General features: G+C 36.5%; 1 protein-coding gene across 6 annotated transcripts in view; it reads right to left on the bottom strand.

Annotated features, from left to right (window-relative positions):
• Positions 1-165: 165 nt before the first annotated feature.
• LOC150093521 (rhodanese domain-containing protein CG4456-like) overlaps positions 166-26788 on the bottom strand; it is a 186078-nt gene continuing 159455 nt past the window's right edge. For all 6 annotated transcript variants that reach the window (XM_090413523.1, XM_090413525.1, XM_090413521.1 and 3 more), the window contains 2 exons: positions 24596-24761; positions 166-403 (listed from right to left, as the gene is read on the bottom strand). In XM_090413523.1, the coding sequence (XP_090269649.1) occupies positions 337-403; positions 24596-24761 (233 nt within the window). In that variant the 3' untranslated portion in view covers positions 166-336. The remainder of the gene's footprint in view (positions 404-24595; positions 24762-26788) is intronic.

The raw sequence follows: 26788 nt of genomic DNA, 5'->3' as shown, positions 1-26788 counted from the left end.
TTTCTAACTTCAAAAGAATTGTATTTTAGGAAGCAATTTTATAATTTTGAATAATATTACCATTACTTTTAATTTCATAATACCATTATTTTGTAACTAGTGAAACATTTCGTGTAATGCATGTTTATATGCTTCAGTTCATGAATAAATAAATAAATACAAGTATTTATTAAAGTTTTCTTTATTCAAGTATTTGTTGCATAAATGATAGCATTCCCATGATTCTAGAATTAAGCTGTGTGCAAGCATGTTTTGCATTAATCTTTTTCTATTATCAAGGGGTAAATGATACTCGGCATTATGTAAACATGATGTTAAATTTTATACAGCTCATAGCTATGGCTTTTCCATCGGACCATTATGGGCTATCCAATCCAAAAAGCTCCCCGAGTAGCAGAGGACACTTAAAAATAAATAACCATTTATTACTTTCAAATTGAGTTAATATACATTCTAAGCATGTAAAAAGCCAACAAGTTACATACATATCTGCATATCAATAATGTATGCATAAATAGAATGGTAATTAACCTCACTAAGCATATATAAAACTGAGTAATAACAACATTTTAAGGAGAGTTTCCATTTTACCCTCACTCCTAATAAAGTAATGATTCTAGAATATATTCTTAATTCTGCTACAGCTGTTCACATCTGGAAAAATGCAGTATGAATCATAAAAAAAAAATAAAAAATAAAGAAATCACATAGTAATATCAGAAGAAAGAAATTTAGTTTCACTAGAATTTCATAAATCTCTTTCATAAACTTTTTTTTTTTTTGGTTTTCTACTTGGTGCAAGCTACTTGGAATACACGTAAAGAGCAAAGAAAAAGATAAGTTTTCGTTACTTTTATTATTATTATTATTCGTGACATCTCCAAGGAGTCCAGAGACTTACAAACTTCTGAAAGGATCAAAGAGGATTTCGATTGATAGAATAATTCATTTTATGGAGGATGGAGAAAGGATCCTTGGAAGCTGACAATGAATGCCACCAAGAAGGGGATGAGATCTAGATCTTTCTCTCATAGAGTGGTGCATGATTGGAATGGATTGCCACTGGATATCGTATGTGCAAGTAGTGTGAATGAATTAAAGAATAACTATGATTGCTGGTGCATGTAATATGTGGCACCCCTCGATGAGTAACTGACTTCCTGGAGGTCTTCTCTTAATAATAATAATGCCGTTTTCTTTCATAATGTGATCCACAGAGATGAATGATTAATAAGGGCATCCTTGTACTATACCTAATTTACATCAAACCGTGCTTCTGAATTTCATTCAATTCTAATTGCTGACTTACAACTTAAATATAGACTATGTATTGTTCTGTATAATATTCCATTTACCTCATACAATTGTAGTGTTTTGAAAAGTGTTTTTCTGGGTGCCTTTTCCAGATTTCTAAACTTAAATACAGATCCTTGCTATATTACCATGATATCAAAACTATTTGTCATAAGATGAAAATCTGATAACCTCTATTTGGCTTCTACCCAGCTTATTCTTCTCCAAGTTTCTCTTTCCCAATTTTTCTTAGCCAGTTCTCAAGTATGCCTGCTTTAATCTTACCTAAAGCACTTAGTTCAGAAATTTCTCTGTAATTCTCACATTAGCTTTATTCCCTATTTTAGAGATGGAAAAGCTCTACTTCTATCACATGGAATTTGACCTTCTGACCAGGTCTTCTTGAATTATGCAGGGTAGCCATCGCAAAACTTTTATACCTTAATACTTAAGCATTTCTGGTTGAATATCATCCACTCCAGGTGACTTACCATATTTCAAGTTTCTGATAGCTTTCTTCTACCAAGTACTGATATATACTCCTGTTTGCATTCATCTTGAATATTTTCTACTACTGTTCTGTCACTGTTTGTTTCATTTAAGTCTTTCAAAGTAATTACTCCAGACATCTAGGATATTCTAATCTTCAGTTTTCATATCAACTTTATCACCTTTGATTCCTTTTACAGTAATTTTCCTCCATTTCTAAGTCTCATTTTAATAGCCTCTAGAACATTTTCCCACCTTTGCGATATTAATCTTCTACATTCTTACCAATAGCCCATCTTGGTGCCGGTCCCAAGCCTGGATAAATGGGGGAAGGTGGCGTCAGGAAGGGCATCCGGCCATAAAAAAACATGCCAAAACCAGGGATGAAATGTCGAATAACGGAGAAAGGACAACAGCTAGGGCATCCCCCGTAAGCAACGTGCACTTCTGTCGCCCGAGGACTGTGAGAAGTGGGCTTGGGCTACCGAACCAAGGACGGGTTCGGCTAGAGAAGCAAGTCCAACAGAAAGAGAGTGTAAAGTAAGAATCGGTTCACTGAATGTGGGTACAATGAATGAGAAGAGTAGGGAGATAGTAGACATGATGAGAAGAAGGAAGCTGAAGATCTTGTGCATGCAGGAGACAAGGTAGAAGGGCAATAAAGCAAAGGAGCTGGCGGAAGGATATAAACTGTTTTTACAGCGCGGCGAATGAGAATGGAAGAAATGGAGTTGGAATCATCATCAACAAGGAGCTGAAGGGTAGAGTCTGCGGGGTATGCCAGAAGAACAATCGGATTATGAGTGTTAAGCTTGAGATCGGAGGAAGCATGGCTGTGATAGTGTATGGATACACTCCACAAGTAGGTTGTGATGAGGAAGAGAAAGAGGCATTCTGGAGGGAACTAGACCAGGTAGTAATGGGAATCCCTGATGGTGAGAGAGTGATTGTCGGAGCAGACCTGAATGGACATGTAGGAAGGCGACGAAGTGGTGAAGGAAGGGTGCACAGGGGTTGGAGTAGTGGTGAAAGAAATGAAGAAGTTAAAAGAATCGTAGAGCATACTGTGGCCTTTGACCTGGCTATAGCTAACACGTGGTTTAAGAAGAGAGTTAGACACCTGATAACTTATAAGAGTGGGACAGGATGAGTCAGATTGACTATATTATGTGCAGAAGGAAACATACGAAGAAGGTGAAAAACTGTAAAGTGATTAACAGAGAAAGTGTAGTGGCACAGCACAGGTTGGTTGTGGTAGACTGTGATATAAAAGGGGAAAAGAAGAATAGACAGAAGTAGCAGAAAGATAGAAAAATAAAGTGGTGGAAATTGGAAGAGGAAGGTCCAAGGAACGAGTTTAAAGAAAAGGTATTGGAAGGAATGACGTTACCAGAGGATGTGAAAGAATGGTGGGACGTAAATAGTCAGAATATTAGAAAAATTGGAGAAGAGGAGCTCGGTATAACATCAGGAAAGGGGCCACCCGAGGATAAGGAGGCATGGTGGTGGAATGAGGAGGTATAGTTGGAGATCAGAGAAAAGAAAGAGGCAAAGAAAAAAATGGGACATGACTAGAACCAGAGCCGACAAGGAGGCATATAGATTAGCAAAGAAAAATGCAAAGAGAGCTGTGGCAAGGGTGAAGGCGAGGGCAGTTGAAGAGGTTTATGAAGTACTGGAGAGAAACAGTGGTGAAACTAAGTTGTTGAGAATAATGAAAGCTAGAGATAAGGCCTCGAAAGACATAACATCAGTCAAGCAGATAAAGGACGCCACAGGAGTAGTACTACAAGAGGAGGACAAAATCAGAGGAAGATGGGAAGAATATTTTCGTAATCAACTAAACGAGGAGAATCTAAGAGAGAGGTGTGAGGATGGAGAGGCAAACGAAGGATCGGTGCAGGACATAAGCAGAGAGGACGTGTATTGGGCACTGAGAAAAAAGAAGAATGGAAAGGCTGTGGGGGCGGACCAGATACCTGGAGAAGTGTGTAGAAGCTTGGGCAGTGAGGGTGTAGACATGGGATCTGATGAGGAAAATAGCCCAACAGGAAAAGATACCAGAGAAATGGAGGAAAAGCATTCTCGTCCCAATCTACAAGGGAAAAGGAGATGTTCAAGATTGTGGCAACTATAGAGGGATCAAGCTGATGTCACACATGTTGACGATATGGGAAAGAGTAATTGAAGGAAGGATACGGCAGGAAACAAAAACTGGTGAGGAGCAGTTTGTATTTATGCCAGGAAGAGGGACAATGGATGCAATATTTGCGCTAAGGCGATTGATGGAGAAATATAGGGCAATGCAGGCGGAGCTACATATGGTGTTTATAGACCTGGAAAAGGCATATGACAGAGTGGCCAGACAGGAGGTATATGAGGAAGAAGGGGGTGTCAGAAAATTACGTGAGGTTGGTGAAGGAGATGTATGGGGGAGCAAAAACTCACGTCAGGTATAGTGTCGGCATGACAGAGGGGTTCCCCATTGTCGTAGGGCTCCATCAGGGATCAGCTCTGAGCCCCTACCTCTTTGATCTGGTCATGGATGTACTAGTGGAGGACGTCAAGAAGGAGGCGCCATGGAGCATGATGTATGCCGATGATATTGTTCTCTGCAAATCATCCCGAGAGAAGCTTGAAAAGACCCTGGAAGAGTGGAGAAAGGTATTGGAGGAGAGAGGCATGAAAATTAACCAGGTAAAGACCGAATATATATCAACGGGGAGTGACGAGGATATGATCATACGACTGCAGGGTGAAAGGTTAATTTCAGAGAAGAAATTCGAGTACCTCGGGTCAGTCGTCAAGAGGAATGGTGGCCTGGATGAGGAAATACAACACCGAATAACATACAGCTGGATGAACTGGAGGAAGATGAGTGGGGTCCTGTGCGACAAGAGAGTGAGTTGTAAGATGAGAGGAAAGCTGTATAAGATGGCGGCGAGACTGGCAATGCTCCATGGCACAGAGACGTGGCCTATAACAAAGGCACAGGAGAGGATGATGGAGGTGGCGGAGATGCAGATGTTGAGATGGATGAGTGGTGTGACAAAGAAGGACAGGATAAGGAATGACTACATCAGAGGGACGATCAAGGTGGGACCGATCGGTAAGAAGGTACAAGAAAGCAGGCTGAGGTGGTTCGGTCATGTAGAGAGAAGGAGTGAGGAGTATGTTGGTAAACGAGTGGAGCATATTGAGGAAAAGAGGCAGGCCCAAACTCAGATGGAGGGATAAGGTGGCAGAGGATCTCAGGGAGAAAGGATGGAGTCGGGAAGATGCCCTGGACCAGAGAATCTGGAAGAAGATTAAAGATGGGAACGCGAACCCCGTTTAACACGGGATATGGCATAGAGAAAGAAGAAGAATTCTTACCAATTGTCCCGTGACTTACTCAGCCACTTTTACATATAGCTTAGCTCTCTTACATTTTTCTCTTTATTTTTTAGGGCATCTTCTAACTGATTTCCTAGGAACTTTTGGTAGCTTACTTCTTTTCCAGGACTCTTTAACTTCTCATGTCCACCAGTGTGCTTATTTTTCTATCCGTCAATCAATGAATCAACGAGTTTGCCAATTAGACACCAAGTTTTGGTTCTTGTTTTTGGACTCTTTCTTTCTTTTTTTTTTTTTCAGTAATTCATTTCAGACAAATTATGGAGACTACAACTGTGTTAGAAATAATTATTTTAATTTCCCGATGTTTCGACTTTCATATTAAGGTCATCATCTGGAGTATATCACCTTGTACAGGTGCAACCACTTCCTCTTGCTGTACAATCAGTTGATTTGTGCTATCCTATGTCACAGGTAGACTCTGATCATTTGCTAGATTAACTCCTTGATTCTGCATCTCCTCAGAAAACAATAGCCTTTCTAAATATCCAACACTAAATCCATTCAAATGTCATTATCAGATTTATACCTTCCGAACTTCCCTTCAAATTCACTCCACAAATTTACAAACTGGACTCCCTTTGCCACACGCAACTCAGCCATCTTACTATTCATTATCCCCACCCTCCTCAATTCACTGTTATCATATCTGGGTGGCAACACGCCTACAACTTTCCCAACAACACTATTCTTCTTTACCTGCTGCAACAACTTTCTCAAGTTTCTATCAACATTCTTCTTCTTCCCAACTAAGTCATTTTTGCCCAAGATTACCACTAATTTCGACGCCCGGTATTTCCTTTTCTGTAACGCATCAGTTATTTGCTTCATTAATCCAACAGGAAAGCATGTTTTGTGCATTTTATCAGTAGTCACACCTCTAATGATCAAGTCCTCATATACTGATATATGACTATCCTTTGATTCTTCTTTCATATGATTAACATTCTCCTTCTCATCAGCCAATCTCTCCTTTAGCTGTTTTATATCCTCTTCCAGATGTTTCATTTTGCTTTTCATTCACTAACTCCTGATGAAGCTCTTCTACTATGGTCCCAACGTTTGCTCCCATTCCTAATCGCTCTAATCTATCCAGACACTTTCCACATACATTAACACTTTCATTTTTCTTATTTACCCAAACAGTCCACAGATCTTTCACATTTTTCAGTGCACACACACATAGCAGTTTTAGCAACACATCCACTGCGAAAAATCCAAGGCAGAGCCAGACTTTCGTACAGAAGTCTTCCATGACGGTGACATACGTTTCTTGATGGACGCCATCTTTAGATGCTGAAGTAGTACAACAAATGTATATTGTTAATGTACATTTGCAGTACAACCACATGAAACATAAAACAGTTATTAATAAACAAAGTAAGAATTAAAAACATAAAATAAGTTTAATAACAATTTAATGTGATGGATGTGGTGGCCTACAGGACATCCACAAGATGAGGCCTTAAATTGGCTTTCCAGCTGGACTTTGACCTGTAGTTGGTATGGTGGTGGTTATGGAGGAAACAGAAGATCACGGTCCCGTCTCACCACAAAGACGTTATTCTAGTAGTCACTCTCATAGTCCTCATCATAATATCAGCAGAACTCCTCATGTTAGAAGATGATGATACAGTGTAAAATAGGCCTGCTCTAATGGATCAAGTTTTCTCACACAACTGCTCTCTACTTAAACCTCGGATACAGCCACTTTTATGTTGTGAAGTGTTGTGAGAACATGCAGTCTTGTCATGCTTGGTGAAGTAGGATGATAATTGTCCCTGGCTTAATCATGATAAGTTACTTTTGCTTTATATTTTTTTTTTAAAAAAAAAAGAAAGACTTAGTAAGCAGGTTGTGCCTTTTATGTAATGAACTTTTATATGTTAAGATTTTCATCATTTGTTTCTGGAAATTGTGATTATATTTTTCACTTACCAGTTTCATGTAGCCATAAGAATAAATAAATAAATAAATGTGATGGATGTGTTTCAATACTGCTATACAAAAAGTCAATATCGGGTGAAATATTTGAAACTTCAATTCTTAGATTTCTTTCCAATGCTTCCATTGATAAGCAGGACCTGTGATTATTTTTAATTACCAATAACGATGAAAATGCTATTTCAGAAAGGTATGTAGATGCAAAAGGAATTAGCATATTGAAGGCTGCATTTGATAATGAAGGCCATTCTTTTTGTCGCCGAATCCAAAATTCGGATAAATCACTGTTGACAAATTCTAATTCGAGGGTTGAATCTGCTTTCATATCAGTTAGTTCTTCTTGGGATGACCATGGAAGATTGCTAAATTGTAAAGAAGAAGGAAGAAATGGTGTTCTTATCCAATCATATTCTTTATCTTCATTCAAATTAGGAAAATATTTTTCAAAAAACCCACAGAATTTGTGAGGTGATTAATTATTATCCTTTTATTTTCTGTTGATAGTAAAATATTATTTTAACATATGAAGAGAAGTAAACATTTCCGTTTTATTATCCTTAAAACGTTTTAACCATGCAGAAAGTTTACTTTGAAATACTTGCAATTTAATGTTTAGTGTTAATATATTAGTGCTGTATCCTTGCAGAGAAAGATTCAATTCATTAACTTTTCCGAAAAAAATCTGATAGATAAGAAATGAAACACCAATTTTGATCACAAAAATGAGATGGGATTCTTATCAAGAAAAAAAAATTCGTAGTTCACCTTTCAATATTAAAACTTGTTTTAGAACTTTTCCACGGGACAACCACCCTTTTTCTGTGTGACATAAAAGAGTGTTGTAACTGGAATCCATCTCTTGGCATAAAATTCGAAACAGTCTTGTATTAGTAGCATTGCTTTTTATATAATTAACTATAGTAGGAAACTTCTGATACACTTTACTCAGAGATTAATATTAAGTTCATCTTTCAATATTAAAACTTGTTTTAGAACTTTTCCACAGGACAACCACCCTTTTTCTGACATAAAAGAGTGTTGTAATTGGAATCCATCTCTTGAGCATAAAATACGAAACAGTCTTGTATTAGTAGCATTGCTTTTTATATAATTAACTATAGTAGGAAACTTCTGATAACACTTTACTCAGCGATTCTTCCATTTATCGAAATACTAAGTTTTCTCTATGGATAAGGCAATGAACATGTCTTGCATTTGGATAAACTTTTTTTACTTCTACTACAAAACCTGAAATTCTCCCCGTCATGGCTGCGGCACCGTCAGTGCAAATCATGATGCACTTTTGCCAATCAAGTTCATATTCTTTAAAAAAATTACTCACTTTTTCAAATATATCTTTTCCATTGGTTGTACTGGAAAGATTTCTACAAAACAGTAGACCTTCATGAATTTGAAAATTATAGAGGTATCTAAAAAACCCCCATTAAATTAGCGTCATTTGTATTATCCATAGATTCATCAAGTTGAATGGCAAATGCATTACTCTGTTTGATTCGTGAAATTAATGTAGACATGATATTATCAGCAATGCAATCTATTGTTCTTTTAATTGTGTTATTAGACACAGGAAGTTTTTTAAAATTCTGATATTTCGAAACCATGGATAGTTTCGCAAATTTTTAGTGCTGCTGGTAAGATGAGGTCTTCACCAATTGTACGAGGTTTCTTTGTTTTTGCGATTAACAAAGCAATTTCAAAAGATACTTTTACTAATTTGTCATTCAATTTAATATGTTTTGAAAAACATTTAGTTTGTCGTTTTAATTCTTCAGCTTTTCTTTGAAAAAACTCAATTGTCTTACTCTTATATTCCCGATGAACAGTACCTAAATGGCGACAAAATTTTTGGGGTCGCATGCAATCATTTGATAACTATTTTCAGTAGATTACACGCATAGATTTGTTTGGATCGTTATATCCAAACTAATATTTCAAATGAGGATTGTATTTTCGAATTTTTTCACACGACAATTTCTGCCTCTTACTGTCTCGTGCTGATTGTTTTTTTAATCAGCCACTTATCCATCTCAGGGTTCTATTATTTGATCTATTCAACATTAAAAATTTAACTATGAGATGGATGATAAAAAAAAAAAAACACATACTGATACTGACACACCACAGACTAACAAGATGAAATTAATGAATTACTTAAATAAAGGAATCCCCAGCATTTATAGTTCTGATGTATGTGATCTGTGCTATCAGCTCAGTTGCCCTGCACCCCCAAGTGTATTTCTTTCCCAGGCATTGCCTGCACCTGTGTACACTAGCAATGAAACATTAATTTAAAGGGTGAAAAACTTGGCCATTTTAAATGAGTGCAAGATTTTGCATTTGTAAGCTTTTTTGTGCTTCTTATAAATACCTTTAAAATGAAACTTATACGAATAAGCACTAATATTCATTAAGCGGGGAAATATGCAGGAAGCAAAATTTGTGAACCAACACCAATGTGTGATTTTTTCCATTAAAATATAAAAACTAACAAAAAAGAAATAATAATAAAAATTAAATACTTTTCTTTTAAGATAAAAAAAAAATCTACTTAGTCTTAAAACAATTTAAATTTGTTTTCATTATTTCACAGCACCCTCATCAAAACTAAAGGCCACAGCCCACAGTTTGGGAAGTGCTGTTCTGATGGACTGACCTCTAGTGAAAAAAAAAAAAAAAAATTAAATTAAATAACTACATCAAAACATGATATCCTTCTTCTTAGATGATATTCTTAGACTTTACATAAGCATTTCATAGATTACCACATGATAAGTTGATGTACAAGCTACAGAGGATGGAAATAGATAAAATATTGGTTAGATGGATCAGAGACTGGCACACTGAAATATACCAACAGGTTGTGTATGATGCAGCAGTGTTCCAAAAAAGAAGGGTAACCAGTGGCACGCCTCAGGGTTATGTTCTTGGGCCCCTGTTATTTAACTTGTTTGTAAATGATATATCCTGGGGACTGACTGGGGATCTTCAATTGCTGATGATGAAAAGTTAGGAAGAATAAGTAGCACTGCTGATGTTAATTTCCTTCAGGAAGATTTGAATAGACTTTTTACTTGGACAAAAGAGTGAAGTTGTAGTTTTAATATCAGTAAGTGCAAGGTATTTCATTTTGGAGTGCAGAAATATAAAGCTGTGTACTATATTGATGGAGCTGTACTGCAGGAAGTGGATGAGATTAGAGATTTAGGAGCTTTGGTTGACAGCAGACTGAAGTTTAGAGGGCATATTGCTAGTGTTGCAAAGGTTGCACATCATAGTGCTGCTATATTAAGAAGTACTCTAACATGGAAGAATAAGAAAGTGGTTGTGCCACTGCTTAAGGCACTGGTCAGACCACACTTTAACTTGTGCTCATATCTGGTCCACCTGGTTTTCAATGTGATGTGGAGACCTTTGAGAGGGTCAAGAGACGAGTGACTAAGACAATGTCAGGACTTTGGAATGCTAGCTATGGAGAGAGGTTGAGAAAATGTGGACTGCAGAGTTTGGTGGATAGGAAGAGGAGTGGTGATATGATAGAGACATTTAAGTTAGTGAGAGGGTTTTATTAGATTAATTCAGAGGAGATTATAAAAAGAGTAGAAGGTGAGAGGGGAAGAACCAGAGGTCATTCCAGGAAGTTGTGTAAAAGTGTGGTGAAGAAGGGTGTGAGGAGCAGATTTTTTTCATGCAGCAGAATTGTCAGTAAATGGGATGCATTAACAGAATGTGTCGTTAATGCAAGAAGTATTAAGGATTTTAGATTCTATATGATAAATATGCCTGTGTAGCTCAGTGGATGTGGCGTTTGCACACCACCGCGCTTGGCCGCAGGTTTGGTTTCGAGTCTAGTCAGCGACTAGAGGAAATTTTTCTAAGCCTTTTTTCGACCAGTTCCCAAGTTAGTCGATCTCTGGCACGGGCAAGCAGGTTTTTCCTCTCGAAAAATCGGGTTTTTTGTCCTGTAAACTCAAGAAAATTGACCGTAGAACCCACATTATTTTCAGACATTAAATATATTGTGTTAGGGTTAGGGACCAGGAGATGGCGGCACATTTGAGCCGTCTCTCTTCACTGCATACCGCTTAATTAGTGATAGCCTTGGGCCATCTGTCTCTGATTGGGTACCAGTGGAGATTGAACTGCCCACTCAGTCTCCAAAAGTTAGATAGCGCTAAATGGCCTCGCCTACTCCCGTATACGGGAAAAAAAAGGCTTTAGGTGATTTTTTTTTTTTTTTAATGATAAATATGTTGTCAGTTGAATGAACCTCCCAAGATGAATCTGTCAACTCCATGGAGAGTGTAATAATAATCTTTCTATCTTTCTTTCTATGAAAATAATAACATGTAAGAAAGTTTTAAAGCGAACAAAAGTTGAGCAGCTCTCATATGTGAACAGTAGACTAAAATACACAAAGATTATTGAAGTAAAAATGAAAGAGTTTGAGAACAGGAAAACCAAACTTTGGAGATTCAGCGGCAAGCCTTGAAGAAAACACTGATTGATTCAGCCAGAGAGGCATGTGGTGAGGTTGTCTGCAAGGATAGAAAAATTAGAACTGCATGGTGGACACAGGAAATTAAAGAGGCAGTGAAGGAAAAAGAAGAACGCATATCAAAAGTTCTTAGAAAATACAGAGACAAATGAAAGAAAGCGAAACACTGTGTAAAACTAGCTAAACAAAAGTCATGGGAGGACTTTGGCAAGAAAATAGAAAATAAATATCAAGAAGGTGGTAAGATATTCTAGGAGGTTGTTGAAGAAGCTTAGAAATGGAGGAAAGAGTGCTGTAAAAGGAGTTAGAGATAATATGAAAACAGGAGAAAAAGATATCCTTGAAGTATGGAGTAATTACTTTGAAAAATTGCTAAATGAAACAAGCAGTGATAGCACAGTGGTAAAAAACACTCAACAGACATACAATCAGGAATACATATCCATATTTGAAGTAGAAAGAGCCATCAAAGGCTTGAAATGTGGAAAGGCAGCAGGAGTAGATGATATTCGACCAGAAATGCTGAAGTACGGTGATATAAAAGTCTTACAGTGGCAGCACTGCATAGTTCAGAAAGCCTGGACAGAGGGACGAATTCCCAGTGATTGGAGTAGAGCTCTAATAGTACCCATATATAAAAAGGGAAATAAAACTGAATGTGAGAATTACAGAGGTATTTCCCTATTGAGTGTTCCTGGAATGATCTATGCAAGTATACTTGAGAAACGGTTGAGAAGAATTGTGGAAGAAAAGCTTGGTGAAGAACAAGCTGGATTCAGACCAAATACAGGGTGTCAGGTTTAGATCTTCACTTTACTACAAATAGTTGAGAAAGCATGGGAATATAACAAAGGTCTGAATTTAAGTTTTGTCGATCTGGAAAAGGCATATGACAAGGTGCCAAGAGAGAAACTATTCAATACTCTACAGTTATATGGTGTCAATGGGGCATTAAATCAAGCAATACTTAGTAGTCATTATTTGAGTTGCAAGTCAGCAGTTAGAATTGAAGGAAGTACAGGAAGATGGTTTAATGTTTAATGTGAGACAAGGATGGCCATTATCCCCTCTGTTATTCATTATCTATATGGATCATATTATGAAGGAAAGTAGTATTAAACATGATATCAGAATTGGAAATGTTAATGTCAGCTCTTTGCTTTATGCGGACGATGCTATACTTCTAAATAAATCGCTACAAGTTTGCAAGATTCCCTGAGTAAATTGAATAACTGTAGTAATAGATATGGCATGAAGGTCAGCAATAAAAAGTCAAAGACAATCAAAATAGGTAGAATCGTTGAAAATGTCAACTGTGTTTTGAATGGGAAACCTGCGGAACAAGTAAAACATTTCAGCTACTTAAGCACGATATTTAGTGAAGATGGTAAATTAAATATGGAAATAGACAACAGAATCAAAAAGCTGGTATTGTAGGAAGTCAACTGAATAAATTCATATGGAATAACAGAGAAATTAGTTGGAACACTAAATTAGCTGTATACAACCAGTTTTAACTTATGGATCTGAGAGCTGGGTCAGAAGTAAAACACTTGACCAAAGACTAGAGACTGCAGTTATGAGAGTCCTGAGAAAGATTAGAGGCGTGAACAGATGGCATCAACGGCAATATCATATTAAAAATGTGAATATTAGGAAAGAACTTGACAATGTCAGCATCCAGGAATGCGTTAGCAGAGCTAATCTCAGGTGGTATGGTCACTTTAACAGAATGGGCGAGGAAAGATTAGCAAAACAAGTGTTCTCTGCCTGGTTGACAGGAAAATGACCCAGAGGAAGACCAAGATATAGGTGGATTGATACAGTACAAAGTGCCTTAGACGATAGAAATATAAGATCTGATAATGTTGGAGTCTTGACAAGTAACAGACTGATTTGGAGGAAAATTGTAGATAGGAAGTTAGTAATGATGTAAAATTTTCATGTAGTATTATCATATCCTGTACACCCCTCGATGGTACATGTCAGGAATTTAATGATGATCCTTCTATCTATCTATATAAAAATACAAGATAATGTGGCATGTCAAATGTGTATATAAGATGCTAAAAATGTAATATTTATTTGCATTTGATTTTTGCAATATTTAGTGTGTATGTTTTGTAATTTGACTACAACCGCAGTTATACAGACTGGTCTATAATTGGCAACTTTTGTCCTAGAACCATGTTTGTGGAGTAGTACTATTGTGCCTTCTTTCCATTCCTTAGGAACCCTATCCACCGGAAAACTTTCATTTACCCCCCCCCCTCCACAGTCAGCCATGATGTCTATAGACATTAAGCTAAATCTGAATACGATTCTGTAACACTTCTTAAATAACATGATTAAGAAGTGCAATTTGATACTCACTCACTATACTCAAGCAATACATTCCACAGTTCAACCACCTTCCATGAAAAGAAACCACTCCTCACCCTCTTGCTCACAGCTTCCCTTCATAACTTCCAGGGATGGCCTCTTTCATTATTTTAGCAATTAAAATAACCTGTGTTTAAAGCAAAAATCATTACATAATAATTCAAATATATCAGAAAGCAGCTATTTCTGAAGACTAAAACTATGTCTGAACTAAGTAACAATCTGTAGGCAGTAAAGTTATTCATGAAATCTTTTTCTTGAAATCTACTGAATTTTTAACAAAGGATGAAGAATTTTCAGTAAATAAGGAGAGAGCATTTTGACACGTTTTGAAAATTTATAAGTTGGATAGCTAATGCAAATTATAATAGGTCTCAAAAGAATGTTCTTTACGTATTTTAAAAAGGCCTTCAATTTTTCACAGTATTCATATTCCTCATAAAGAGAGAGTATTTTTAGTAAAACAGTTTGGGAAAAGAAATGGAAGAGAGCTAAATACATAAAAATATATAAATCTAAATTTACTTCCTTGGAAGTTGTGTAGGGGCGGATTTGAGCAGGGGAGTGAGAAGGAGGTTTTAGTTTTATGCATGCAGAGTTGTGAATAATTGGAATGCCTCGCCTGAGAGTGTAGTCTGCAGAGAATGCGTTCGAGGCACAGTATGAGCTGTGTGTATGACAAAAGGACCGCCTAGATGAGTCTTTGACTCCATGGGATCTTTGGGTAATAATAATAATAAATAGAATAATCTTTTTAAAACACTGAATGTTTTTTTTTTTTTTTTTTTTTTTTTTTTTCAGTAACTCTGAAAACTATTTCTTTCATGGATTTCATGTTCATAAATGCTTTTATAGCATCCCTTATTCTATTGCAAGTACAGGTTGGGCCAAAAGTCACAAATGGATCTGAAATTTTAATAACTTTTTTTTTTTTAAATTAATCATCAGCATCATCAAATTCCTGCCATGTACCCTCAAGAGGTGTACAGGATATGATAGCACTACATGAAAAAAATTACATCATTACTAACTTCCTATCTACAATTTTCCTCCAAATCAGTCTGTTACTTGTCAAGACTCCAACATTATCAGATCTTATATTTCTATCGTCTAAGGCACTTTGTACCGTATCAATCCACCTATATCTTGGTCTTACTCTGAGTTGTTTTGCTGCCAACCTGGGCAGAGAACACTTGTTTTGTTAATCTTTCTTCGCCCATTCTATTTAAGTGACCATACCACCTGAGATTAGCTCTGCTAATGCATTCCTGGATGCTGAAAATGTCAAGTTCTTTTCTAATATTCTCGTTTTTAATATGATATTTCCATTGATGCCATCTGTTCATTCACGCCTCTAATCTTTCTCATGACTCTCATAACTGCGGTCTCTAGTCTTTCGTCAAGTGTTTTACTTCTGACCCAGCTCTTAGATCCATAAGTTAAAACTGGTTTGAGCACTGTCTTGTATACAGCTAATTTAGTATTCTGGCTAATTTCTCTCTTATTCCATATGAATTTATTCAATTGACTTCCTACCATACCAGCTTTGTTGATTCTGTTGTCTGTTTCCATATTTAATTTACCATCTTCACTAAAAATCGTGCCTAAGTAGCTGAAATGTTTTACTTGTTCCACAGGTTCTCCATTCACAACACAATTGACATTTTCAATGATTCTGCCTATTTTCATTGTCTCTGTCTTTTTATTGCTGACCTTCATACGATATCTATTACAATAGTTATTCAATTTAGTCAGAAAATCTTGCAGATTTGTAGTGGATTTATTTAGAAGTATAACATCATCCGCATAAAGCAAAGAGCTGACATTAACATCTCCAATTTTGATATCATGTTTACTACCACGATTCTCCATAATGTGATCCATATAGATAATGATTAACAGAGGGGATAACGTACATCCTTGTCTCTCACCAGATTTAACATTAAACCATCTTCCTGTACTTCCTTCAATTCTAAATGCTGACTTACAACTCAAATAAAGACTAAGTATTGATTGATGTAATGCCCCATTGACAACATATAATTGTAGCGTATTGAATAGCTTCTCTCTCTTGGGACCTTGTCATACGCCTTTTCCAAATCGACAAAACTTAAATACAGTACTTTGTTATATTACTATGCTTTCTCGACTATTTGTCGTAAAGTGAAGATCTGATCCTGACAACCTCTATTTGGCCCGAATCCAGCTTGTTTTTCACCAAGCTTTTCTTCCACAATTCTTCTCAACCATTTCTCAAGCATACTTGCATAGATCTTGCCAGGAACACTCAGCAGGAAAACACCTCTGTAATTCTCACATTCAGTTTTATTTCCCTTTTTATATATGAATACTATGAGAGATCTACTCCAATCATCAGGAATTTGTCCATCTGTGCAGGCTTTCTGAACTATGCAGTGCAACCACTGTAACTTTTATGCCACCATACTTCAGCATTTCTGGTCGAATATAATCTAATTCTGCTGCCTTTCCACATTTCAAGCCTTTGGTGGCTTTTACAGGAATACATATCCAAGTATGGATATGTATTCCTGACTGCATGCCTGGTCAGTGTTTTTTACCACTGTGCTGTAATCACTGTTTGTTTCATTTAGCAGTTTCTCAAAGTAATTACTCCATACTTCAAGGATATCTTTTTCTCCCGTTTTCATGTCACCTTTATCATCTTTAACTCCTTTTGCAGCACACTTTCCTCCATTCCTAAGTTTCTTCAACAACCTCCAGAATATTTTGCCATCTTCTTGATATTTATTTTCTATATTCTTGCCAAAATCCTCCCATGACTTTTGTTTAGCTAGTTTTACACAGCATTTAGCATTCTTGCATTTGTCTCTGTATTCTCTAAGAGCACAAGCTAACTTATTTGCCAGGAACATTTGATCATGCTTTCTTCTTTACCTTCACTGCCTCTTTAACTTCCTGTGTCCACCATGGAGTTCTAATTTTTCTATCCTTGCAGACAACTTCACCACATGCCTCTCTAGCTGAATCAATCAGGGTTTGCCACTGAATCTCCAAGGCTTGATTCCTGTTCTCAAACTCTTTCATTTTACCTTCAATAATCTTTGTGTATTTTAGTCAACAGTTCACATCTGAGAGCTGCTCAACTTTTATTCGCTTTAAAACTTTCTTACATGTTATTCTTTTCAATATGAAATTCAATTTTATCCTGCTCAAGACTAAATAGTGATCACTTCCAATTTCAAATCCTCTGTACACTCTAGTGTCCTGCACAAGGGAGAAAACATCACTATCAACAATAACATAATCAATGAGACTTTTCTTATTCCTTGCCTCTTCTCTCCATGTGAATTTGTACACATTTTTATGTGGGAACATAGTGTTAGCAATAACCAGTCCATGTCCTGAGCAGAAATCCAACAGAATATTTGCCATTATTATTAGCTTTGCTCTTTTCTCCAAATTTTCCCAAAATATTTTTGTATGTCTCATAATCATTTCCTTCTCTGCTATTTAGATTCCCAACAAGGACCAACTTTTCCTTTTTCATTGTGTCAGTTGCTTTCTCTAAAGCATCAAAAAATTCCTCCACTTCTACCTTAGTAGAACCTTCTGTGGGACCATAGGCACAAATAAGTCTCATTGTCCAGTTCCCTATTCTGATATTTGCCCACATTGCTCTACTTGAGACTGATTGCCATTCAAGTAGATTTGCCTCGTATTTTGTGATGAATACTATGGCTACTCCTTCTTTTCCTTGATTGTCATTGATTGAATATAACATTTGGTATTTATTGCTCACAAAGATCTCACCAGTTTTTGTCTTTTTTGTTTCAGTCACCCCTATTATGTCAATCTGGTACTTATCTAATTCCTCAGCTAGCTCCATTTATTTGCCATTCAGGGTTCTTATGTTGATAGTAGCGATCTTTTACTCTGGTGATATTGAGTTGGGGTGTGTTTCAGATTTGTACCATCATTTTTTATTTCAAAATAAAAAATGATGGTACATAACAAATTTTTAATTAATTTTTTTAAAAATTTTTCTTCATCATCATCATCAAATTCCTGCCATGTACCCTCAAGGGGTGTACAGGAAAGGACAGTACTACATGAAAAAATTACATCATTACTAACTTCCTATTTACAATTTTCCTCCAAATCAGTCTGTTACTTGTCAAGACTCCAACATTATCAGATCTTATATTTCTATCGTCTAAGGCACTTTGTACCGTATCAATCCACCTATATCTTGGTCTTCCTCTGGGTTGTTTTGCTGCCAACCTGGCAGAGAACACTTGTTTTGCTAATCTTTCCTCTCCCATTCTATTTAAATGACCATACCACCTGAGATTAGCTCTGCTAACGCATTCCTGGATGCTGACAATGTCAAGTTCTTTCCTAATATCCTCATTTTTAATATGATGTTGCCATTGATGCCATCTGTTCACGTCTTGAATCTTTCTCAGGACTCTCATATCTGCGGTCTTTAGTCTTTGGTCAAGTGTTTTACTTCTGACCCAGCTCCAAGATCCATAAGTTAAAACTGGTTTGAACACTGTCTTGTATAGAGCTAATTTAGTGTTCCGACTAATTTCTCTCTTATTCCATATGAATTTATTCAATTGACTTCCCACCATACCAGCTTTGCTGATTTTGTTGTCTATTTCTATATTTAATTTACTATCTTCACTAAAAATCTTGCCTAAGTAGCTGAAATGTTTTACTTGTTCCACAGGTTCTTCATTCACAACACAGTTGATATTTTCAAAGATTCTGCCTATTTTCATTGTCTTTGTCTTTTTATTGCTGACCTTCATACCATATCTATCATAACAGCTATTCAATTTAGCCAGAGAATCTTGCAGACTTTTAGCGGATTTATTTAGAAGTATAACATCATCCGCATAAAGCAAAGAGCTGACATTAACATCTCCTATTTTGATATCAGGTTTAATACCACTTTCCTTCATAATGTGATCCATATAGATAATGAATAACAGAGGGGATAATGGCCATCCTTGTCTCACATTAAACAATCTTCCTGTACTTCCTTCAATTCTAACTGCTGACTTGCAACTCAAATAATGACTAAGTATTGCTTGATTTAATGCCCCATTGACACCATATAACTGGAGCGTATTGAATAGCTTCTCTCTTGGCACCTTGTCATATGCCTTTTCTAGATCGACAAAACTTAAATACAGATCTTTGTTATATTCCCATGCTTTCTCGACTATTTGTCGTAAAGTGAAGATGTGATCCTGACAGCCTCTATTTGGCCTGAATCCAGCTTGTTCTTCACCAAGCTTTTCTTCCACAATTCTTCTCAACTGTTTCTCAAGTATACTTGCATAGATCTTGCCAGGAACACTCAGTAGGGAAATACCTCTGTAATTCTCACATTCAATTTTATTTCCCTTTTTATATATGGGTACTATGAGAGCTCTACTCCAATCACTGGGAATTCGTCCCTCTGTCCAGGCTTTCTGAACTATGCAGTGCAGCCACTGTAAGACTTTTATACCACCATACTTCAGTATTTCTGTTCGAATATCATCTACTCCTGCTGCCTTTCCACATTTCAAGCCTTTCATGGCTTTTTCTTTTCAAGTATGGATATGTATTCCTGACTGCATGCCTGGTCAGTGTTTTTAATCACTGTGCTGTCATCACTGCTTGTTTCATTTAGTAGATTTTCAAAGTAATTACTCCATACTTCAAGGATATCTTTTTCTCCTGTTTTCATGTCACCTTTATCATCTCTAACTCCTTTTACAGCACTCTTTCCTCCATTCCTAAGCTTCTTCAACAACCTCCAGAATATTTTGCCCACTTCTTGATATTTATTTTCTATATTCTTGCCAAAATCCTCCCATGACTTTTGTTTAGCTAGTTTTACACACTGTTTAGCTTTCTTACATTTGTCTCTATATTCTGTAAGAGTAAAAGCTGACTTCTTTACCAGGAACTTTTGATATGCTTTCTTCTTTTCCTTCACTGCATCTTTTACTTCCTGTGTCCACCAGGGAGTTCTGATTTTTTTATCCTTGCACACAACCTCACCACATGCCTCTCTGGCAGAATCAATCAATGTTTTCTTCAGAGTTTGCCACTGAATCTTCAAGGCTTGATTCCTGTTCTCAAACTCTTTCATTTTCTTTTCAATAATCTTTCTGTATTTTAGTCTACAGTTCACATCTGAGAGCTGCTCAACTTTTATTCGCTTTAAAACTTTCTTACATGTTATTCTTTTCAATATGAAATTCAATTTTATCCTGCTCAAGACTAAATAGTGATCACTTCCAATTTCAAATCCTCTGTACACTGTGGTGTCCTGCACAAGGGAGAAAACATCACTATCAACAATAACATAATCAATGAGACTTTTCTTATTCCTAGCCTCTTCTCTCCATGTGAATTTGTGCACATTTTTATGTTGGAACATGGTGTTAGTAATAACCAGTCCATGTCCTGAGCAGAAATCCAACAGATATTTGCCATTATTATTAGCTTTGCTCTTTTCTCCAAATTTTCCCAAAATATTTTTGTATGTCTCACAATCATTTCCTACTCTGCTATTTAGATCCCCAACAAGGACCAACTTTTTCTTTTTCATTGTGTCAGTTGCTTTTTCTAAAGCCTCAAAAAATTCCTCCACTTCTACCTTAGTAGAACTTTCTGTGTGATCATAGGCACAAATAAGTCTCATTGTCCAGTTCCCCATTCTCATATTTGCCCACATTACTCTACTTGAGACTGACTGCCATTCAAGAAGATTTGCCTCATATTTTGTGTTGAATACTATGGCTACTCCTTCTTTTCCTTGATTGTCATTGCCTGAATATAACATTTTGTATTTATTGCTCAGAAAGATCTCACCAGTTTTGGTCTTTTTTGTTTCAGTCACCCCTATTATGTCGATCTGGTACTTATCTAATTCCTCAGCTAGCTCCATATTCTTTGCCATTCAGGCTTCTTATGTTGATAGTACCGATCTTTACCTCTGGTGATGGTGAGTTGGGGTTTGTTTTCAGATTTGTTCCAGTAGCTGACTTTTCGCTGTTCGCCCTGGTTCCCTGTCGAAAACAACGGGGGTCTTGTTTAACCGGGCGAAGGCGCAGCCAGCATGAAATTTTGTCATGTTGTACCATCATTTTTTATTTTGGTTTAACCAATAAGAATACAATTTAGTCGGCTAAATCCCAAATTGCCAGCCCATCTTCGTTCGTTCAGTATCAAAGTAGATACGCAACAGGGTGCACCACGAGACGGTGAGGATTGGACATTAGGTCAGAAGCCCTGGTCGGTTCTCCGCATTCCTTTAAAGGCTATGTGGAGGTCTCCTCTCAGTTATACAGCTTTGGAAGACCAAGGAGATTAACCATGGAAAAATTCACCAACAAACAGCAAATGCAAATTGTGAAATTTTACTATGAAAACCAAGAATCAATAATTCTGACCCCAAGGTATATCATTGCTATTACAGCATATGAGATTCTCCAAGCGAATCAATGATTAGACGTCTGATTGGTTGTTTTGAGGAACAGGGTTCAGTAAGTGACCTTCCACAAACAGGCAGACCGTGCTCGGTTAGGAACGAAGCCACAGTTGAGCATGTAAGGGAGAGTGTTGCAGAAGACCAGAACACACCAACTCAAAGGCGGTCTGTACAGGTGAGTCTCGTGGACGTCACTCTGGCGTATTCTTAAAACCTTGAGCCTGTTTCTGTATAAAATCCAGCTGGTGCAACAGCTGAAGCCACCAGATTATGCCCACAGATTTCAATATGCAGTGAGATTTCAAGAATTAGCAAGGAGAGAGAGATCCTAAATTTATCCACAAGCTGATAATGTCAGATGAAGCACATTTTCATTTGAATGGCTTCATTAACAAACAAAACTGCAGGATTTGGTGTTTGGAAAATCGTAGGGCAATTCACCAAAGGGAACTTGCATCCCCTTAAGTGTCCGATCCTGTGTGGGGTGACATCAGAAGAAGTGATCTGACCTTACTTTTTTTTTTCAAGACCACGTTGGGAACCCTGTCAATGTTACAGGAGATGAATATTGGTCTATGATTGAAAATTTCTTACTCCCAGCAGTTCAAGATAAATATGACTTGTAGTTCCAACAGGATGGAGTGACAGCTCACACAAGAAGGGCCACAATCAACTGCTCAGGCAAATTTTTGAGGGAAGAATAATTTCCAGCAGTTGCGACATAAGCTGGTCATCGTGTTCACCAGATCTGACAACTCCTAATCTCTTGCTATGGGGCTATCTCAAAGAAAAAGTTTATGTTAACAAGCCTCAGACACTCCAACAGCTGAAGAACAATATTCGGGCCAAAATAAGAGCACTGGAACCTGAAACACTAAGAGGTGTCATGAAAAATGCATTAGAAAGGGCACAATTGTGTGAAGCAGAAAATGGATGCCATTTACAAGATTTGATTTTTCACATCTAGTGTAAATTTATTTCCTATATATACTGTATATGATGCAATGGTATTGTAAATTTAAAACGAAAAATAAAGGAGTTATTAAATATTGAAACCCCTCTGCGACTTTTGGCCCACCCTGTAGAATTTGCTTTCAGCCAATGTATATCGTGTTCAAATCTTTACCTCTTCAAGCCAATCTCTCTCTAGAAAAAATTTAGCTCTATCATTTTCTTAATCAAAATAAGAATATCGTTATAACTGAAACTGCTAAGAGATAAGCTGTTGTCATTCATGATAATAACTATTTCAAAACTTTGCTGTAACCACAGGTTATTTTGAGAATGGTCGCAAAACATGGCAAAAATTTTGCTAATGATAAAATAATTTTTTCAACCCTTAATACAAGTTGTTATTCTGTAATTTAATTTTTACATTATGTCTTTTGCTTACATGTTGATTTTTTTAAACCAAGATTTGGGTTTATCATGCCACAACTCTTCGAATTTATGGTCTTAAGATGAATAAAGAAAGTTCCTTTGAGACCTATTGTAAATTGCATTAGCTGTCTAACTTATAAACTTGTAAAACATCTGCTAAACATTCTCTCCTCATTTACCTTTAAATTCTTCATTCTTTGTTAAACATTCACAAGATTTCAAGAACAGTTTTAGGAATATCTTTACTGCCTACAGATCTTTTAAGTTAGTTTTTCTCTTCATAAATATGCTGGCCAGGTTGGCCGAGTGGTTAGCATATCCACTCTCCAGCCAAGAGGCTGCGGGTTTGTGATTGTCTGTCAAAATACTAATGGTGGTTGGCGGTAGATGTCGTTGGTGTAGTTGGTGGATTGAGTAGTGGAGACAGAGTTGTAGAGGAAGTGCCCTCCCTCGATGAGTCTTTGGATTCCCTGGAGGAGTCATGTAATAATAATAATAATTATTATTATCCCCTTCATGATAAATTAGAATTATTATAATGATTTTCTTCCTGACAAAATTATTCAACTTTGCTATCCACAGGTTATTTTGAGAAGGGTTGCAAAACATGGCAAAAATTTTGCTGATGATAAAATAATTTTTTCCACACCCAATATAAGTTATTCTGTAATTTAATTTTTACATTTTGTCTTTTGCTTACATGTTGATTTTTTTGCAATATAGTTAGTAGATGGGGAATGGAAAATCAATTTGAAATTACAGAAAATGACTATCAACATTTATTCAGTAACACAGGATGAACAAATAGATGGAAAAATGAACGAACAATTGAAATAAAGATATTGTATAAAAAAAAGAGAAAAATTGCTTGGGATTATAACTATTTCAAGAAAAGATAATAAGATTTCATTGTTATTTTTACCACAACATTTTCAATAGTGTATCCTGACAAGCAATATTTGCACAATGAAACTTGAGTTGCTCAAGATAAGAGCAACTATGCGTATACACTGGTGTCAAAAACCTAGGGATGAACACTATTTCTAAAGATTACAACCACACATTCAGACATGTTTGTTTACAACAGCACATGTTTGTTAACTATAAAGAATATAACATAAAACTGAGCTATTTATAGCTAGTCACCTTCCAATAAACACTCAGCAGCAACAGACAAGCTCCCATCATTGTTTTCATAATATGTAAAAGTTTCTGAATTGTTTTCTAAAAAAATTTGCAATTGCATTGTAAAGCTTGAGTTCTTTCAGGAATGCTCTAACAAGCATTTCAGCATATTTTTCTTCTAAAAAAAGAAACTTAACCACAATGACTCCAACATTAGTATTGAATAAAGCCTTCATATTTGCTAAGAATATGGAGGCTCTCCTTGGAAGGGGAGCAAGGTTATTCCTTTCTCCTCCTCCTCATCATAATTGTGATGCAGTTTGGAGGGGAGAAAGAAAACAACAGACCTCCCCTGAAAATTGTGTAAATGGTATACTCACAAGGAATCAAGAACAGGATTTTTTTATTTTATTTAATTTATTTTCCATGAAAAGGGATCGATGAGTGGAATATATTGTCAAAATGTATTGTGGATACGAGGAGTTTATAGTAGAATATAACTAATATGTTATTGGTGAAGTGAAATCTGCAATGAGTCTATCATTTCCATGGTGGTCTGTTAATAATAATGAAATCGGTTTAATACTTACTTTTCAAAACCAAGGGCTAAGAGCTTCTCCATAGCATTTGCTGCTCGACGGCCAGACTTACAGCTCACAACAATACTTTGAGCATCATTTTTAACAGGTTTGGATTTTCCATACTTTGTTTTAAATGTTTCTGCAGGAAGCTGTAATTCTTCTTCAAGAGTGGCCACTGTAACATGAATTTAACTTTAATTATTCAGTATATTCAAGAACTCTTAAACGTAATTGTGCTAATGTACTTATAATTATTACTGTTTCCAAAGTCAGTGACATGTGGGTGGGGATTTGTCTTTGAATATGGGTTGTACAATCTAGCTTTATATGCTCTTACTAACCATTTTTCTACATAAATCTACATTAAAAAAATTAATGCTTTCCTTTCCAATCTAATTGGCAGCTTCCATTGATAACACTTGAGTAAGAATGTTGGAAGTTTATTTTGCACTTGGTTAGACAATAATAAATTTAGTTTAATCCTTTATCCAAGTAAGCAAACAAAGTTTGCACTTGAAAATATCTTCAGGACTGAGGTAAGGTGGTAACATCCCCTGGCAACTCAGAGCAAAGGTGGACCAAGCTCTCATCACTCCTTGTCTCAGTATCTCCCATAATGCAAAGCACATCTCCTTGCAGACATGTATACTGCTATGCATTAAGAGAAGGGCCACTATCCAGACCGGTTTCGACCTTTACTCAGGTCTTGTCAATCAATAAAGGTCGAAACCGGTCTGGGTAGTGGCCCTTCCCTTAATGCATAGCAGTATAGATGTCCGCAAGGAGATGTGCTTTGCATTATGGGAGATACTGAGACAAGGAGTGATGACAGCTTGGTCCACTTTTGCTCCAAGTTGCCAGGGGATGTACCACTTTACCTCAGTCCTGAAGATATTTTCAGGCGCAAACTTTGTTTGCTTACACTTGGATAAAGGATTAAACTAAATTTATTATAGTCTAACCAAGTGCAAAATAAACTTCCAACATCTTTCTCTAAATCCAGAGTAATTTAATAATAAGGTGGTACACCGGTTGGCAACTCGTATAGGTAAATATAACCTCACCATTGCTTCTGCCTTAGTATCACCACTCTGGGTCTGCCTCCCACTTACGAGACCTCAATAAAGGTCGAAACAGGTCTGGATAGTAGCCCTTCACTTAATACATAGCAGTATACATGTCCGCAAGGAGATGTGCTTTGCATTATGGGAAATACCACCTTACCTCAGTCATGAAGATATTTTCAGGTGAAACTTTATTTACTTACACTTGGATAAAGGATTAAACTTAATGTATTATACTTGAGTAAGAATGTTTCCACAACACATCACATATTTTCAGTTGCATATGTTATCTAGTGTTAAAATGCATCTTACCATTCATCGTATTGCATTGTTAATGATATATAATCATGTGCATTACCTTAAGAATACAATTTTGATAAACAAAAGTAAAGAGGAATTATCATCTTAATTACTTAAAAAAAAAACATATATATATATATATATATATACAGGATTAGAAAAAAGCACTGATCTGTACGTCCATAATTGGATGAGAAATTTTAGGCAATGATGAGTAAAAAAAACATCACAACAGGAATTTCAGTTGAATTGTCAGTTTTATTTATGTAATGCCTATTCTATGGCATGTTTTATACTGTAAGAGCTTTTTTTACATAATTTACATAATCATGACAATGCAACCTAAAATATGAGGGTGGTCTGAAAAGTTATCATTATGTGACACCTCCAAGGAGTCCAAACACTCATCGAGGGATCTCGCCCTAACAATGAAAAAACGAATTTATAATTTCAAAATTATTTTTATTTTTCAACATAATCTCCCTTAAGACTAATACATTTATCCAGCAATACTCCAGAACCATTCTCCCATCCCTGTAGTGGTTCTCAGTAAGATCTGCAAAATACCCCTCTACAGCTGCAATCACCTCTTGATTCGAAGAAAAATGCTCACCAGCGAGGAAAAGTTTTAGTTTTGAGAAGAGATAGAAGTCAGAGGGAACCAAATCTGGGGAATAGGGTGGATGTTCCAACAATTCATAGTGCAGGTCCCTTAATTTTCCCATTGCCAAAACACCTTTGTGGGTAGGGTTGCACTGCCCTGATGAAAGATGATTTTTTCTTCTGGGAACTGGGTCTTTTTTCATGAATTTTCTCATCTAGTCTGGTTAAAAGATCA

This window comes from Typopeltis vanoorti, chromosome 24 (assembly GCF_054136105.1).
Source record: "Typopeltis vanoorti isolate ZY-2024b chromosome 24, IOZ_Tvanoo_1.0, whole genome shotgun sequence".
Lineage (NCBI taxonomy): Eukaryota > Metazoa > Arthropoda > Arachnida > Uropygi > Thelyphonidae > Typopeltis > Typopeltis vanoorti.
This window is presented reverse-complemented; position numbering and strand designations above follow the sequence as displayed.